Genomic DNA, 14,981 nt, shown 5'->3' with positions numbered 1-14,981 from the left:
AATACTGATTATATTGCCCTGATGATTTTCTGTAATCGCCATTTGAAGTTTTCTGCTAATTAGATTTCGGTGCACAAGGGCCGGACTGTTCCCAGGGTCTTCCCCTCACTATCTGTGATTCCCTGACCTCTCCATCTTCCCCCGGTTTGTGAATGACCTGCCTCTTCTGCTTGAAATTTCAGCAGTGACCTGTCATTCAAAGATCGGATGCAGGCGGAGGGGCCGGGGAATCACAGGCAGGGAGGAAAAGACCAAGGGGACAGTTCAGCCCCTGAGCACCAAGATCTAATTAGCAAAAAATGTCAAATGGTGATTAAAGAAGAACAACAAAGCAGATTTTTCACTACAGGTATCAATGTGATCAGTATTACAGCAGTGTTACAGCAATTCATACATAAAATCCATACCTTTTCCTCTCTTCTATGGGCGCTGCAGTCAGGGATCTTCTGCACAGGTGCCGGCGAGTCACTGTGACCTCCGGCATGTGCGACGATAAGGTGCTCTCCCCACCTCCTGCATAGTCATTGCTAGGAACCAGTGGCATAACTACAAAGTTATGGGCCCCGGTGCGAACTTCCAAATGGGCCCCCCCCACGCCCCCCCCACCTTCCTCTAGATACGCCTTGGACTGTTGCAGGAATCTCCTGCACTGCAACATGGTGTTGGGTGCCAGCACAGCCCGCACAGTGGTATATCCAGCACAGCCCGCACAGTGGTATATAGAACACAGCCCGCACAGTGGTATATCCAGCACAGCCCGCACAGTGGTATATAGAACACAGCCCGCACAGTGGTATATCCAGCACAGCCCGCACAGTGGTATATAGAGCACAGCCCGCACAGTGGTATATCCAGCACAGCCCGCACAGTGGTATATCCAGCACAGCCCGCACAGTGGTATATCCAGCACAGCCCGCACAGTGGTATATCCAGCACAGCCAGCACAGTGGTATATCCAACACAGCCCGCACAGTGGTATATCCAGCACAGCCCGCAGAGTGGTATATCCAGCACAGCCCGCACAGTGGTATATCCAGCACAGCCCGCACAGTGGTATATCCAGCACAGCCCGCACAGTGGTATATCCAGCACAGCCCGCACAGTGGTATATCCAGCACAGCCCGCACAGTGGTATATCCAGCACAGCCCGCACAGTGGTATATCCAGCACAGCCTGCACAGTGGTATATCCAGCACAGCCCGCACAGTGGTATATACAGCACAGCCCGCACAGGGGTATATCCAGCACAGCCCGCACAGTGGTATATCCAGCACAGCCCGCACAGTGGTATATCCAGCACAGCCCGCACAGTGGTATATCCAGCACAGCCTGCACAGTGGTATATCCAGCACAGCCCGCACAGTGGTATATACAGCACAGCCCGCACAGGGGTATATACAGCACAGCCCGCACAGTGGTATATACAGCACAGCCCGCACAGGGGTATATACAGCACAGCCCACATCTCATCCCCCCCCCGATAATGGCCCCACAGTCCAGTTAAAAAGAAAAAAAAAAAACTCTCCTCACCTTTCCTTTTGCCCGCGCTGCTCACGGCGGTTGCAGTCTGCCCAGGACACAGCAGGTGCGCGATGATATGACGTCATCGCGCACCCGCAGTGTGCTGTCAGAGGCAGAGCGGGGAATGATGGGAGAGGGAGCGTCAGGTGACGCTCTCTCCTCCATCATTGCATTGAACTGTACCGGTGTCATAGACGCCGGTATAGTTAAATGCGGCGGCAGGCGGCACTGGCGGGGGGGCGGGGGGCGGGAACAGTGCAGCGGGCGGCCCACTACTGGCACCGGCTCTTCTGGCATTTGCCAGAAGTGCCCGATGGCCAGTCCGGCCCCGCAGGTCAGGGGCCGGCCCTGGGCCCCTGACCTGCGGGGCCCGGTCGCAATGGCGACCGCTGCGACCGCGGTGGTTACGCCCCTGCTAGGAACCATGTATACAGTGGATACAGAAAGTATTCAGACTCCTTTAAATTTTTCACTCTTTGTTTCATTGCAGTAAATTCAAAAAAGTTCATTTTTTTTCTCATTAATGTACACTCTGCACCCCATCTTGACTGAAAAAAACAGAAATGTAGAAATTTTGGCAAATTTATTAAAAAAGAGAAAATTAATTCTTTACCTATGAATTAAGCTAGAGGCTGATGTTGGGCATGAAAACAACCTCAGGGGAAAAACACTCTATCACACCCAGAGGATTTAATACATCATTTGCATATGACTTTATATGATTGACAGATTCCATTTAATTACAGATGAGTAAACAATTAAAAAAAAATGTAAAATTGGACATCACCTTCTAAAAACACAAGTGTTCCAGTTGTCCACTGTTCCTCCAGTGCGCATAATGAGAGCAATTTTCTCCATGAGGAGCCGGTTATTTTTTTCTATCTCGGCCAGACGTTCTTGTTCCTTCTGTATGAACAAGGGTGAAGCAGAAAATGGGCCTATTAGACAAATCCCGTCCAAGTCTTCTTTAAATTAACCATTGTTATTAAATATGAAAAGCTTTGATACCTGGATTTTTTTCATTTGGACATGCTGGTGGAGAAATATGCTTGGAGGCTTATTGTCCACTTCAGGTTTAACTATAAAACATAATGAAAGAGTGCATATGATAACTAATAGACATCTACCCAGTTAAGGCTTCACCCTATACAATCTAATATTATATATGCTGCATTCATTCAGCAGCCATAATTTTCTGATAATGCATATACAGAGCTGCAAGCAATACCCCCGTGTCCTGCTCAAACCCCCCTCTATTACACAAAGTAGGAAGCTACCACATAGAGTTGTTGCTGCTCTGCTTATCACCCAAGGGTTGTCCTAGCTTTCACCCTAAAATTTCTGCACCGGTGTACAGGGATTTGTATTTACACAGGGGCCCCTGGGATGGGTCCAAAGAGTAACTACTGGCAGTTGGCTAGAAGAGAATGGTAATGAAGCCACATCAATGCCAGAAGGTCCTAAACGGGCAGAATTGTCAGTGAGAAGGATAGTCTATACATAGGCTGAGGTCAGAAACAGGAATCAAAAAAAGCTGAATAGGAACCATGGTCGATAAGGTGAATTTTACTTATTTTTTTATTTTACTGCATTCTGAGAGTGTTTCTTTCTACATAATAAGTAACTGGACAACCCATCTAAAGGGTGATTCACAACATTAATAATTTTCACTTATCCCAATGACAGGTGATGACTTACATATTGGTGGAGTCCAACAGCTGGTGACCACACCGACACCTAGAACGTGGCTGTGAAATTCTCTGTTGGAATTTAGCCACTCATGTGCACTTCCACTCCATTAATTCTCTAAGTAACTGCCGGAGCTAGCCTAGCACTATTCGTGGTTATCTTCAGCATTTCCATAGGTGATACATTTTATTGGGGCATTTTAGAGCCAGCAATTATTAGTACTTTTGGTAGCAAGCATAGTGCTGCATGCAGGACACCGCAATGGCTGCATCATTCACATTTTGGATCCATTGTCTAAACGGAGCACCAGAAGAAATAAAGCAATGATACAGAACAGAATAATGTCTTTTTCCCAATCAATGTAAAAAAAAAAAGATATTAATTAACAGGAATATGTTGTGGATTTAATTAACTTACTTGACGTTGTTCACATAGTTTCAGCTTGGGGATATTTCTGTTCTCTGTAATCAGTGTCTGTGAAAGTTTTCTAATCCAAGTTGGTATAGTAAAATTTATGATCTGTGTAGATGCTGTAAATACTGTATCAGTATATTAACTATTTAAGGAGCTGAAATAATTACCGTAGATGTAAATCGCACCTTTCGAGGTATCATTCCCAATCACTGTGCAGGCAGAATACCATAGCATAATGTGCTTACCTTCATGCATTGTGTAGGAGTAGTTTAGATGTTAATCTAGGATTTTAACTACAGGTCCTCTGTTGTACTTAGTTTTAGGGCATTTGTAAGGTAATTTATTAATTGACACAAAAAATTAATTCAAATTTTTAAATATTCTGAAGGATTAGATAGAAGATATCTAATGGCAAAATGCTTGCGATGAATATAATTTTGTACATATATGGCATTTATCTTCTGAGCTCTTCAATGTTGAGAAAGCTTCAAGAGGTCAGAGGTACGTTATACATGAGCTTGGTTATTCCATTGCATCTGATCAGCATTCTTCTCTTGCATGCTTGTTCTTTTTGCAGGTTCATCAGTTAAGCTTTAACTCCTTTAAGGCCAGCTATTTTGGGCCTTGAGGCCAGGCAGGTTTTTTTTTTGTTCATTCTTGCATCACTGTGTTCCAAGAGCCATAACTTTTTTTTATCAATGTGTTATGAGCACTTATGGTTTGACACAATGTGATCAGATTTTTTATTGGCACCATCTTGGGGTACATATAATGTCTTAATTTTGTTATAAAATCTGTTTGTTTTTGTGCTGCCCCATTTTGACAGCCATATGTTTTTTATTTTTCTTTTGATGGAGCTATGTTAACGGTTATTTTCTGTGAGGCAAATTGTAGTTTTAATAGAGATAATTTGCTGGATCTGGTTCTGTCAAATAGACCAGATACAATTTCAGATCTACAAGTCAGGGAGGATTTGGGATACAGTGACCATCATATGGTAAGTTTCAATGTAATTTTCAATCAAACATTCAAAAGGGGAAATGCAAAAAACCTGGAACTTTCGGAAAGCCCATTTCAACAAATTAACCCCCAAAATCGAAGGTGAGCTAAGCCCACCAGCATCAGGGGCTTATCTACAGCATTCTGGAATGCTGTAGATAAGGCTCTGATATATCCTAAAAGATGAGAAAAAGAGGTTAGATTATACTCATCAAGGGGCGGTCCCGGTACGATGGGAGTCGCGGTCCGGGGCCTCACATCTTCTTACGATGACGTCCTCTTCTTGTCTTCACGCTGTGGCTCCGGCTTCGGTGCAGACACCGGGAAAGGTCAGAGAGGCCCGGCGCCTGCGCACTGCAGTACTTTGCTCTGCCCTCAACAGGGCAGACAAAGTACGCCTGCACCGGAGCCACAGCGTGAAGATAAGAAGAGGATGTCATCTGATGAAGATAGGAGGCGCCGGACCGTACCGCAACACCCATCGGACCGGACCGGGACCACCCCTGGGTGAGTATAATCTAACCTCTTTTTCATATCTTTTAGGATGCAGCAGAGGCTTATCTACAGCATTCCAGAATGCTGTAGATAAGCCCCTGATGCTGGTGGGCTTAGCTCACCTTCGATTTTGGGGGTGACAGGTTCACTTTAAGGCAAGAGCTTAATCGTGTAGAGTGGGACCATCTCATGGTAACTGGGGATGCAGAATATAAATGGGGCATGTTTAAGGATATAATACTAGAATCCTGTAGAAAACTTCTACCCTCCTCCAGTAATAAAATGTCAAGGAATAAAAAGAAAAAATTATGGATAAATAAGACAGCACACAGATTAATAGGATGAAAACAAAGGACATTCAGAATCTTGAATGCTGAGAATACAGAAAGAGCATTTGAGGAGTATAAAGATCTAAATAAGACATGTTAAAAATAAATCAAGTTAGTAAAGTTATCTACAGGGAAACCAATTGCCAGCAACATTAAAATAAATCCCCCAAAATATTATTAATACATCAAAGACAAAAAGAAAAAACGGATGGTATTGACCCCCTAAAAGATGATAATAACAAGATAATTATAGAGGAGAAAGAAAAGGCTGAGATATTAAATAGTCACTTTTCATCCGTGTTCACCAATGAACTGTCTGTTGCAGGGTTCATTCAACAAGGCAAAAATCAAAGTTCACCACCTGATATAACTAGTTTAACACAAGAAGAAGTAAACCTGCGTCTGAGCAAATTAAACGTTGACAAATACGCCTGCTCAGTAAGTGACAGACCGATGCATCTCATATTCTTAGACTCTCTTTTAACAGGGTTGGTGTCACAGGATTGGAGGATGATTCACGTGGTACCAATATATTTAAGAAATATAAGAAGATGGATCCAGGCAACTACCATCCGATAAGTCTGACATCAGTAGTGTGCAAAGTTTTTGAGGGCATTATAAGAGATGATCTGCAAAAATATATTGCACAGGATAATATAACTGCCAACCACCATGGATTCATCAAGATAAGTCGTGTCTAACCATCGTGTCTAACCAACATGTTGGGTTTCCATGAGGAGTTAAGTGGAAATCTGGATGTTGATAATGCAGCTGATATGATTTATCTGGACTTTGCTAAGGCATTTGATACTATACTACAAAAAAGCCTTATACTGAAGCTCCAGAAGCAGGAACAGGGGGAAACTATAAGCAGATGGGTAACAAATTGACTAAAAGACAGGAAACAAAGACTCATCATAAATTGTACGTTTTCTAAATGGGATATAGTTAGCAATAGGAACCAGAGGGATCTGTAGTGGCAGCAGTGATGACCACAGGGATCTGTACTGGGAGCAGTGGAGACCACAGGGATCTGTACAGGGAGCAGTGGGAACAACAGAGATCTGTACTTGGACCAATTCTTTTTAACCTTTTAATTAATGACTGTAATAATTATAGGGGATAACTCAGGAGACTCTTTGCGTGGAACAAGATAACTACAGGACACAGTTTTATAAGTGGTAAAGTCTATATTATCACACGGTGATTCAAACAGGTGCAGAGAGAAACTCAAGTCCACAACACTTGGTGCAAATAATAAACGCAGCTTAGCAGTCTATAGGAAACTTCAGAGGAAAATGCAATCAAGCAGAAAGTCTATGAAGCACAGTTATTCTTGAGGATACTTGACACGAATAAATCCTTGTCTTAGTCCAGACACAGATAGATATGCTTATAAGGCAGTTCAAATCAAATCTTAGCTCAACCAGGGAGGCCTGGTTAATAGTCTCAGGTTATTGCAAAGCAGCAACAGCTTACATGTCCAGCAAATGCAGATGGAAGTAAACACGAGCAGCAGATGAAGGAGGATTACTGGAAACTTGTGTATGCAGCAGGAACTCAGAGCAGAGTAGCAGGATCACCACACAGGTTCACAGGAGCAGGTGTATAGCCAGGGAGTAATCAGAGGTCAGGAGCTGGATGCAAGGCAGAATACTCTAGCACAGACTGAAGGCTGGGGTGGAGTTTTATAGCAGGAAGACACAGTACACATGAGACCAAAGTCGCCATCTTGGAAAAGGGCAGTATTGCACAAAAGGTAAAAAATGTTCAGAGTCCTTTCAATGACCTTATGGATGGGATTGAGAGTAAAGTGTCATTCTTTGCTGACAAAACCAAACGATGTAGAATATTCAAATCTGACCTTGACATTACAATATTAGAAAACAATCTGTATAAGATGACTGAATGGACAAAACTTGGAAAATGAGATATAATGGTGATAAATGTAGAGTAATGCACCTAGGAAGGAGTAATACTATTGCTGCATGGACATTAAATGGGAGTATACTCATGATTACTGAACAGGATAAGGTATTCTGGTTACAACTAAGCTGAGCAGCAGTACTCAATGTCAAACAGCAGCCGCAAAAGCAAACAAGATTAGGGTGTGAGAGATAAAATCCTGCGATCCCAAAGTATTGTTACCCCTATAAATTTGTGTTCGCTTTCACAAGCATTTTTACTCAAAGTCGGCAAAATTCGGTCACAGTTCGGTAAATCATCATGTTTCCACTAATGCTGTTGTTATTGCTTTGGCTAGGATACTGGTGCTGTTTGATGAGTGGGGTAGACAGGGGAACATGTTTGATTTATTTTATTTTTTTTTTCCCCTGAAGTTTATGTGTGTTGATTCCGGCAGCCAATCAGGGTGCAGAAACCATCCACAACGTCATGACACAAGGTCTTCTGTGATGGGCTGTGAATCGCCACATGCACCTCACTCAGTCCAGCAGTTTGTCCTGTTTTCCATACTCTATCCTCTCTCAGCACAGCAGCCAGCCCTTGGTCCCACGGCTGTGGTTATGTAGAAAAATGTTTCCTCCTACACATGCCAAAGCTAAGAACCTGACCTCCACCAGCTCCAATTTGTTGGCCGTGGAAATGCTGCCTTTCCGCCTGTTGGATACAGATGGTTTCAGAAAGTTGATGGCCGTTGCAGTCCCTCATTACTAGATGCCCAGTCACTATTACCTCTCTAAGAAAACTGTGCTTGCACTACACCAGCATGTCACAGACATCACCCTTTCCCTGAAAAAATCTGTGTCTGCCAGGGTGCATTTCACCACTTGAACCGGGACGAGCAAACATGAGCAAGGGTGTTACGTCTCACTGACTGAACACTGAGTGACTCTTGTGGCTGTGGGGGCATGTGGTCAAGGGACTTCTCCACAAGTCTTTGAATCCCAAAGGCTTTTGGGACAAACATCTGAATCTATCAATTCCTCCGCTGCTTCTGGCTTCTCCACCTCCTCTAGAGCCTCTACCTGTGCCCTTAACCTCTTCCTTAATCAGACACACGTTCCAACAGTGTAGATAGAATGACCCCCACCTCCGTACTGCACAGCCATGGCTCACCGCATTCAGGCAGTGTTCAAATTAATATGCCTTGGAGATTGCAGTAACACCTCAAGAGTTGTGCACAGCTATTCAGGCCAAGTTAGAACAATGGCTGTTTCCACTGAACCTGGGGCCATGGAAGGCCATGTGCGATAATGGTGCAAACCCGGTGGCGGCCCTATGCTGGGACAACCTCACACACGCGCCTTGCATGGCTCACATCCTCAACCTGGTGGTACAGTAATTTCTCCACCACTATCCCGGCCTGGATATGCTGTGGAAGAAAGCTTGGCTGCTGTGTGCTCACTTCCAATGATCGCACCCCACAGGTCATCGACTTGCATCGCTACAGGGGTTTTTCGGTCTACTGGGTAACTGTTTAATTTTCGATGTTTCGACACAGGTGAATTCCACTCTGCACATGTTGCAGTGACTGTGACAGCAGCAACGAGCCCTGACGCAGTATGTCATGTTGTATAGTGTGGGCCAACGCAGTACAGATGTGGTGCATATCATATTTACAGAGTGGGCACAGATTAAGGACCTCTGCATCCTTCTGCACAGTTTCAAAATGGCTACGAAGATGGTTAGCGCTGACGCCATCATCAGTATCACTATTCCCGCTTTCTATATGCTGGAGCAGACTTTGAATGGCTTGAGGAAAGAAGTGGTGGTCCCAGAGAAAGAGGAGGAAGCAGAGGAGGATGTGGAAGGGATAATATTGTCTAAAAGCTCCAGACTGTGGTCACCTGTAGTGAGTGCCAAGGGAGGGTGGATTACTGCGATCGACAGGGGCTCGTGATAACAGACAAACTGTTAGTGAAGGTGCAAGAGCCGAGGAACAAATGGAGGAAGAAGAGGTGATGGATGAGCAACTGTCCGGAGATGAAGAGGATAATCATCTCCTCTCTGTTGCTCATGGTTGGCGGGAGAGAAAGGAGGAACAAGCATCAGTGTTACCCAGCCACCAACACAGTATGGGCTTGGACCTCATGGAAGAGCTTGACATACGAGTGCCTTCTTGCTGCACTAACTGCAACATGATCCCCGTACAGTTATGATTCATAATAGTACTGAATACTGGGTTGCCACTCTGTTAGATCCATGTTATAAGACCAAATTTTGCCAGATGCTTCCCACCCTGACAAGGGACCCGCAAATGCTGGAGTATCCAAACACAGTTTTACACAAGCCTAAGAGAGATTTTCCTCAATAAAGCAGCGAGGCACACAGTTCGCATCGCAGCTCTAGACTTCCAACCTCCGGCATGTCAATTTGTCAAAGCCAAAACATTAGGAGCAGCAGCTGCTGAAGTAGTGTAAGTGGAAGAAGCAATTTCTGTGAGCCCTTTAACCATTTTTTAGACCAGCTCGTGCACCAGCACAACAGAGTCGAAGTCTTACACGTGGTGAATGAATAGAGAGGAGGGAGCAGGAGAATCTAGAACGGAATATCAATACCATCAGAGAAGGTTTGGACCCTTTCACATTTTGGTCTTCAAAAATGGATGAGTGGCCCGAACTTACCTCTCATGTCTTGGGTTTTTTTTTATCATGCCCGGCAGCTAGCGTTCTTGCAGAACATGTCTTCAGCGCTGCTGGTGGTGTCCTAACTGATAAGCACAGCTGGCTTTCCCCTAAAAGTGTAGACAACCTAACTTTCATCAAGATGAACAAGTCTGGGATCTCTGAGGACTTTTGCACCCCTGTTGGGTTGTGTGTAGTGGAAGACATGTTGGTCTCTATTATACTATTTACACTGTGGTGAAATTGATGCCACTTCAGTGGTGTCTGCCAATAATTTTTGGAAATGTGAATACTCCTGATTGGGTGTCCATCTGCTGCTTGGGTGTAGTGGAAGACATGTCAGTCATTATACTAATTATGCTGTGGTGAAATTGATTCCACTTTGGTGGAGTTTGCCAATTATTTTTGGAAATGTGGACAGACCTGATTGTGTCTCTCCATCTGCTGTGTTGGCTGTAGTGAAAGAGATATCGTTCTCTAATATACTATTTGTACTCTTGTGAAACTGATGACCACTTCAGTGGTGTCAGGCCCTAATTTTTGAAAATGTGAACACTCCTGGTTGGGTATCCATGTGATGGGTTGGCTGTAATGGAAGATATGTCGATCCCCATTGTACTATTTCTACTCTTTAGAAACTGATGCAACTTTGGTGTTGTCTGCCAATCATTTTTGGAAATGTGAACACTCCTGGTTGGGTGTCCATCTGCTGGGTTGGGTGTAGTGGAAGACCTGTCAGTCCTTATTATACTAATTATGCTGTGGTGAAATTGATTCCACTTTGGTGAAGTTTGCCAATAATTTTTGGAAATGTGGACAGTCCTGATTGTGTCTCTCCATCTGCTGTGTTGGCTGTAGTGAAAGAGATATCATTCTCTAATATACTATTTGTACTCTGGTGAAATTGATGACCACTTCAGTGGTGTCAAGCCCTGATTTTTGAAAATGTGAACACTCCTGGTTGGGAGTCTATCTGCTGGGTTGGGTGTAGTGTTGGTCCTTATTATACTAATTATACTTACTGTGGTGAAATTGATGTCACTTTGGTGGTGTCTGCCAATAATTTGGGGAAATGTGTAGAGTCCTGATTGTGTCTCTCTATCTGCTGTGTTGGCTGTAGTAAAAGAGATATCGTTCTCCATTATACTATTTGTACTGTGGTGAAATTTTGGTGGTGTCTGCCAATAATTTTGAGAAATGTGAACACTCCTGGTTGGATGTCCATCTGCTGGGTTGGGTGTAATAGAAGACCTGTTGTTCCTTATTATACTATTTCTTCTGTGGTGAAATTGATGCCATTTTGGTGGTGTGTGCCAATAATTTTTGGAAATGTGGAGAGTCCTGATTATGTCTCTTCATCTGCAATTTTGGCTGTAGTTAAAGCGATATCGTTCGCCATTATACTATTTAGACTCATGGTTGGGTTTTCTTCATGCGTGTTGCCTGTAGCAGTAGGTCTCCAAGACCGTCAGGCCTCCAATTCCTTTGAGTCAACTACCCATGTTACTACTATCCTTAGATTTGAAATAGTAGTCTACAAAACTGATATTTGTGCAACCTGAGTATGGCTGGGCATGAAAGCAGGTTGAGCTGTTGTATGTGTTATTAGGGATCCCAGCACAGCAGGCCTACACCAATCCTTCACCCACCTCATCTTACTTTGACTTTCAATTCAAAGCTGTAAATGCTGTCCCAGATCCCGATACCTCATGCCTGGCTAATTGCTGCAGTGCCATGCTACAATTTATACTGTGGGTGAATTGAGGTCACTTTCCTGGTGTCTGCCCCTATGTCAGGACTCTGAACATTTTTTAATACCTTTTGTGCATTACTGCCCTTCTCCAAGATGGCACCTTTGGTCTCATGTGCACTGTGTCTTCCTGCTATAAAACTCCACCCCAGCCTTCAGTCTGTGCTAGAGTATTCTGCCTTGCATCCAGCTCCTGACCTCTGGTTACTCCCTGGCTATATACCTGCTCCTGTGAACCTGTTGGGGTTATCCTGCTACTCTGCTCTAAATTCCTGCTGCATACACCAGTTCCAATAATCCTCCATCTGCTGCTCGTGTTTACTTCCATCTGCATTTGCTGGACATGTAAGCTGTTGCTGCTCTGCAAGAACCTGAGACTATTACCCAGGCCTCCCTGGTTGAGCTAAGATATTATTTGAACTGCCTTATAAGCATATCTATCTGTGTTTTGGACTAAGCAAGGACTTATTCGTGTCAAGTATCCTCAAGAATAATTGTGCTTCATAGACTTTCTGCGTGATTTCATTTTCCTCTGAAGTTTCCTATAGACTGCTAAGCTGCATTTAATATTTACTCCAAGTGTTGTGGACTTGAGTTTCTCTCTGCACCTATTTGAATCACCGTGTGATAATATAGACTTTACCACTTATAAAACTGTGCCCTGTAGTTGTCTTGTTCCACGCAGAGTCCCCTGAGTTATCCCCTATAATTATTACAGGATACTCTAGCCTAAAGAAAAAAAAAAGGAGACTGCTGGAACAATGACTGCAGAAAGCAGACTAGAGCAGGTGTTTTCCACAATTAGATCACTGCAGAAAGATGTGGAAGGTCTGCAAAAGAAGTTTGGAAGCTTTGAACACAATCAACAAGTGTTTGGACAGACTTTGCAGAACTTAAGCACCCGCATGGCAGCCCAGGAAAACAAACTTGCTGGCATAGAGTCCCAGTATGGACGGGCTTTTCAGGAAATAAGCACGCAAATAGCTGCACAAGCGACTTTTCCCTCTGGGCAACCGCCACCAACTAGCCCACCTAAGTTGCCCCCATTCAAATTTAATGGTCATCGCGACAAATTTTGTGGCTTTGTGAATCAATGTATGCTATATTTTGATGTGCATGCTGACCGTTTTCCTAATGATAGATCCAAAGTATTGTGTGTAATAATGCTGCTGACCGCATGAGCGCTCGCCTGGGCGAATCCGATGATTGAGTCTCGTGACCAACGGTTAAATAACTTGGATAATTTCTTGGCCGCTATGGCATTAATGTTTGATGATCCTAATCGCCGTGCAACTGCTGAATCTGCTTTATTGTCTTTACGCCAGGCAAAACGTTCTGTTATTGAGTATGCTACTGAATTAAGGAGATTAGCGGTAGATACCAATTGGGACAGTTATGCACAATTGCCTATTTTTAAAAGGGGTCTGTCTAGTATTGTAAAAGATGAACTAGCTTGCTCTGAGACACCACAAGAGCTAGAGACATTTATACAACATTGTGTGCGCATTGACATTCGCCTTACTGAGCGTAGGCAGGAGAAGTTTGCTGCATATAACCATATTTCTAACTTTTCCCTTCCTTCCAAAGAGCCTGCCGGTAAAACATCTCGGGAGGTGGAGGAGGTGCCCATGCAAATTGATTCCGTTCAGAGGCGCGAGATCAATGAGCGCCGGGAGCATCGCCTTCGTGAAAGTCTATGTTTCTACTGCGGCCAGTCTGACCACTTCTTGATCAATTGTCCTAAGTGTCCTAGACGGCCTAACAAGGTGCTAGCAGCAGTAGGGGAGTATGACAACTGTGATGATGAATCTGACATCTCTGAATGTAGCCTGCCTTTAAACGCTGTATTCCATTCACTTTCTATGACTTCACCCCCCAAGGAGCTTAAGGAAAAGAACTCTCACTGTTCTCTCCCTATTAAGATCCTGTGTTCAGGACAGTGGATTTCCAGTGCAGCTATGATTGACTCTGGTGCAGGTGGCAATTTCATGGATATCGCATTTGCCAAGGAACATGGTATTGAAATTCAGCAAAGAGCCTCTCCAATTACCATGAAAACAGTGGATGGGTCACCTTTAATCTCTGGGCCTGTGGATCAGGAGACCGTACCCCTTGGAATTTTGTTGGAGCCTAATCATCAGGAGCAACTTTCTTTCTTGCTAATTTCTTCTCCTCATTTTCCTGTGATTTTAGGCATTCCTTGGTTGCATTCTCAGAACCCAATTATCAACTGGGAGACCAAGGAGATTATCTTTCCAACAAGGAGCAACTCAGCGTTAACAGAAGCTGTCCCTGAGTCCACGGCTACGGAACCACATGTACAGGTATTTTCTTGACCTCCAGCATATAAAGAGTTCTCTGACATCTGTGACAAGAAGAATGCAGATCGGCTTCCTCCACACAGGCATTATGACTGTCCCATTGAGTTGCTTCCTGGGGCAGCTATTCCTTTTGGTAACGTATACCCTTTGGCGGCACCTTAGCTTCAAGCCTTAAAGGAGTATATTGATGAAAATCTGGCCAAAGGCTTCATACATCCTTCTTCCTCATCAGCAGGGGCACGTATATTTTTTGTAAAGAAGAAGGATGGGACCCTGAGACCCTGTGTTGACTATCAGGAACTCAATAAGGTAATCGTACGAAACCGTTACCCTTTGCCTCTGATTCCCGAATTACTGGAAAGAGTCCGCCATGCTAATGTGTTCTCTAAACTGGATCTTCGTGAGGCTTATAATTTGGTGCATATTCGTCCAGGAGATGAGTGGAAGACAGCATTCAGATGCCGGTATGGACACTTTGAATCCCTTGTGATGCCCTTCGGGCTTTGTAACGCCCCTGTAACATTTCAACACCTTGCTAATTACATTTTCAGAGATTTGTTTGACCAGTTTGTAGTGGTCTATTTGGACGATATACTAATCTTTTCTGACTCTCTACAGGAACATGAAGAACATGTCAAAACTGTTTTAAGACGTCTGAAAGAGAACCATCTGTATATTAAGCCGGAGAAATGCGAGTTCCATCATTCTGAGATACAGTTCTTAGGTTATATCATCTCTCCCCAGGGGCTGAACATGGAATCTGGTAAGATTCAGGCTATCCTTGACTGGCCGGTACCCAAGAACGTTAAGGAGGTCCAACGTTTTATTGGTTTTGCAAAATTCTACAGACGCTTCATTTGAAATTTTTCTGATATTG

At 44.0% G+C, this 14,981-nt stretch overlaps 1 protein-coding gene across 3 annotated transcripts in view; it reads right to left on the bottom strand.

The window, feature by feature from the left end:
• CFAP97D1 (CFAP97 domain containing 1) overlaps positions 1 to 14,981 on the bottom strand; it is a 148,993-nt gene that overhangs the window by 40,909 nt on the left and 93,103 nt on the right. For all 3 annotated transcript variants that reach the window (XM_077252089.1, XM_077252090.1, XM_077252091.1), the window contains exons 2-3: positions 2,530 to 2,600; positions 2,309 to 2,427 (exon numbers count right to left, since the gene is read on the bottom strand). In XM_077252089.1, the coding sequence (XP_077108204.1) occupies positions 2,309 to 2,427; positions 2,530 to 2,600 (190 nt within the window). The remainder of the gene's footprint in view (positions 1 to 2,308; positions 2,428 to 2,529; positions 2,601 to 14,981) is intronic.

This window comes from Ranitomeya variabilis, chromosome 4, assembly GCF_051348905.1.
Source record: "Ranitomeya variabilis isolate aRanVar5 chromosome 4, aRanVar5.hap1, whole genome shotgun sequence".
Classification (NCBI taxonomy): domain Eukaryota; kingdom Metazoa; phylum Chordata; class Amphibia; order Anura; family Dendrobatidae; genus Ranitomeya; species Ranitomeya variabilis.
The sequence above is the reverse complement of the archived record's forward strand: the minus strand, read 5'-3'. Positions and strand labels throughout refer to the sequence as shown.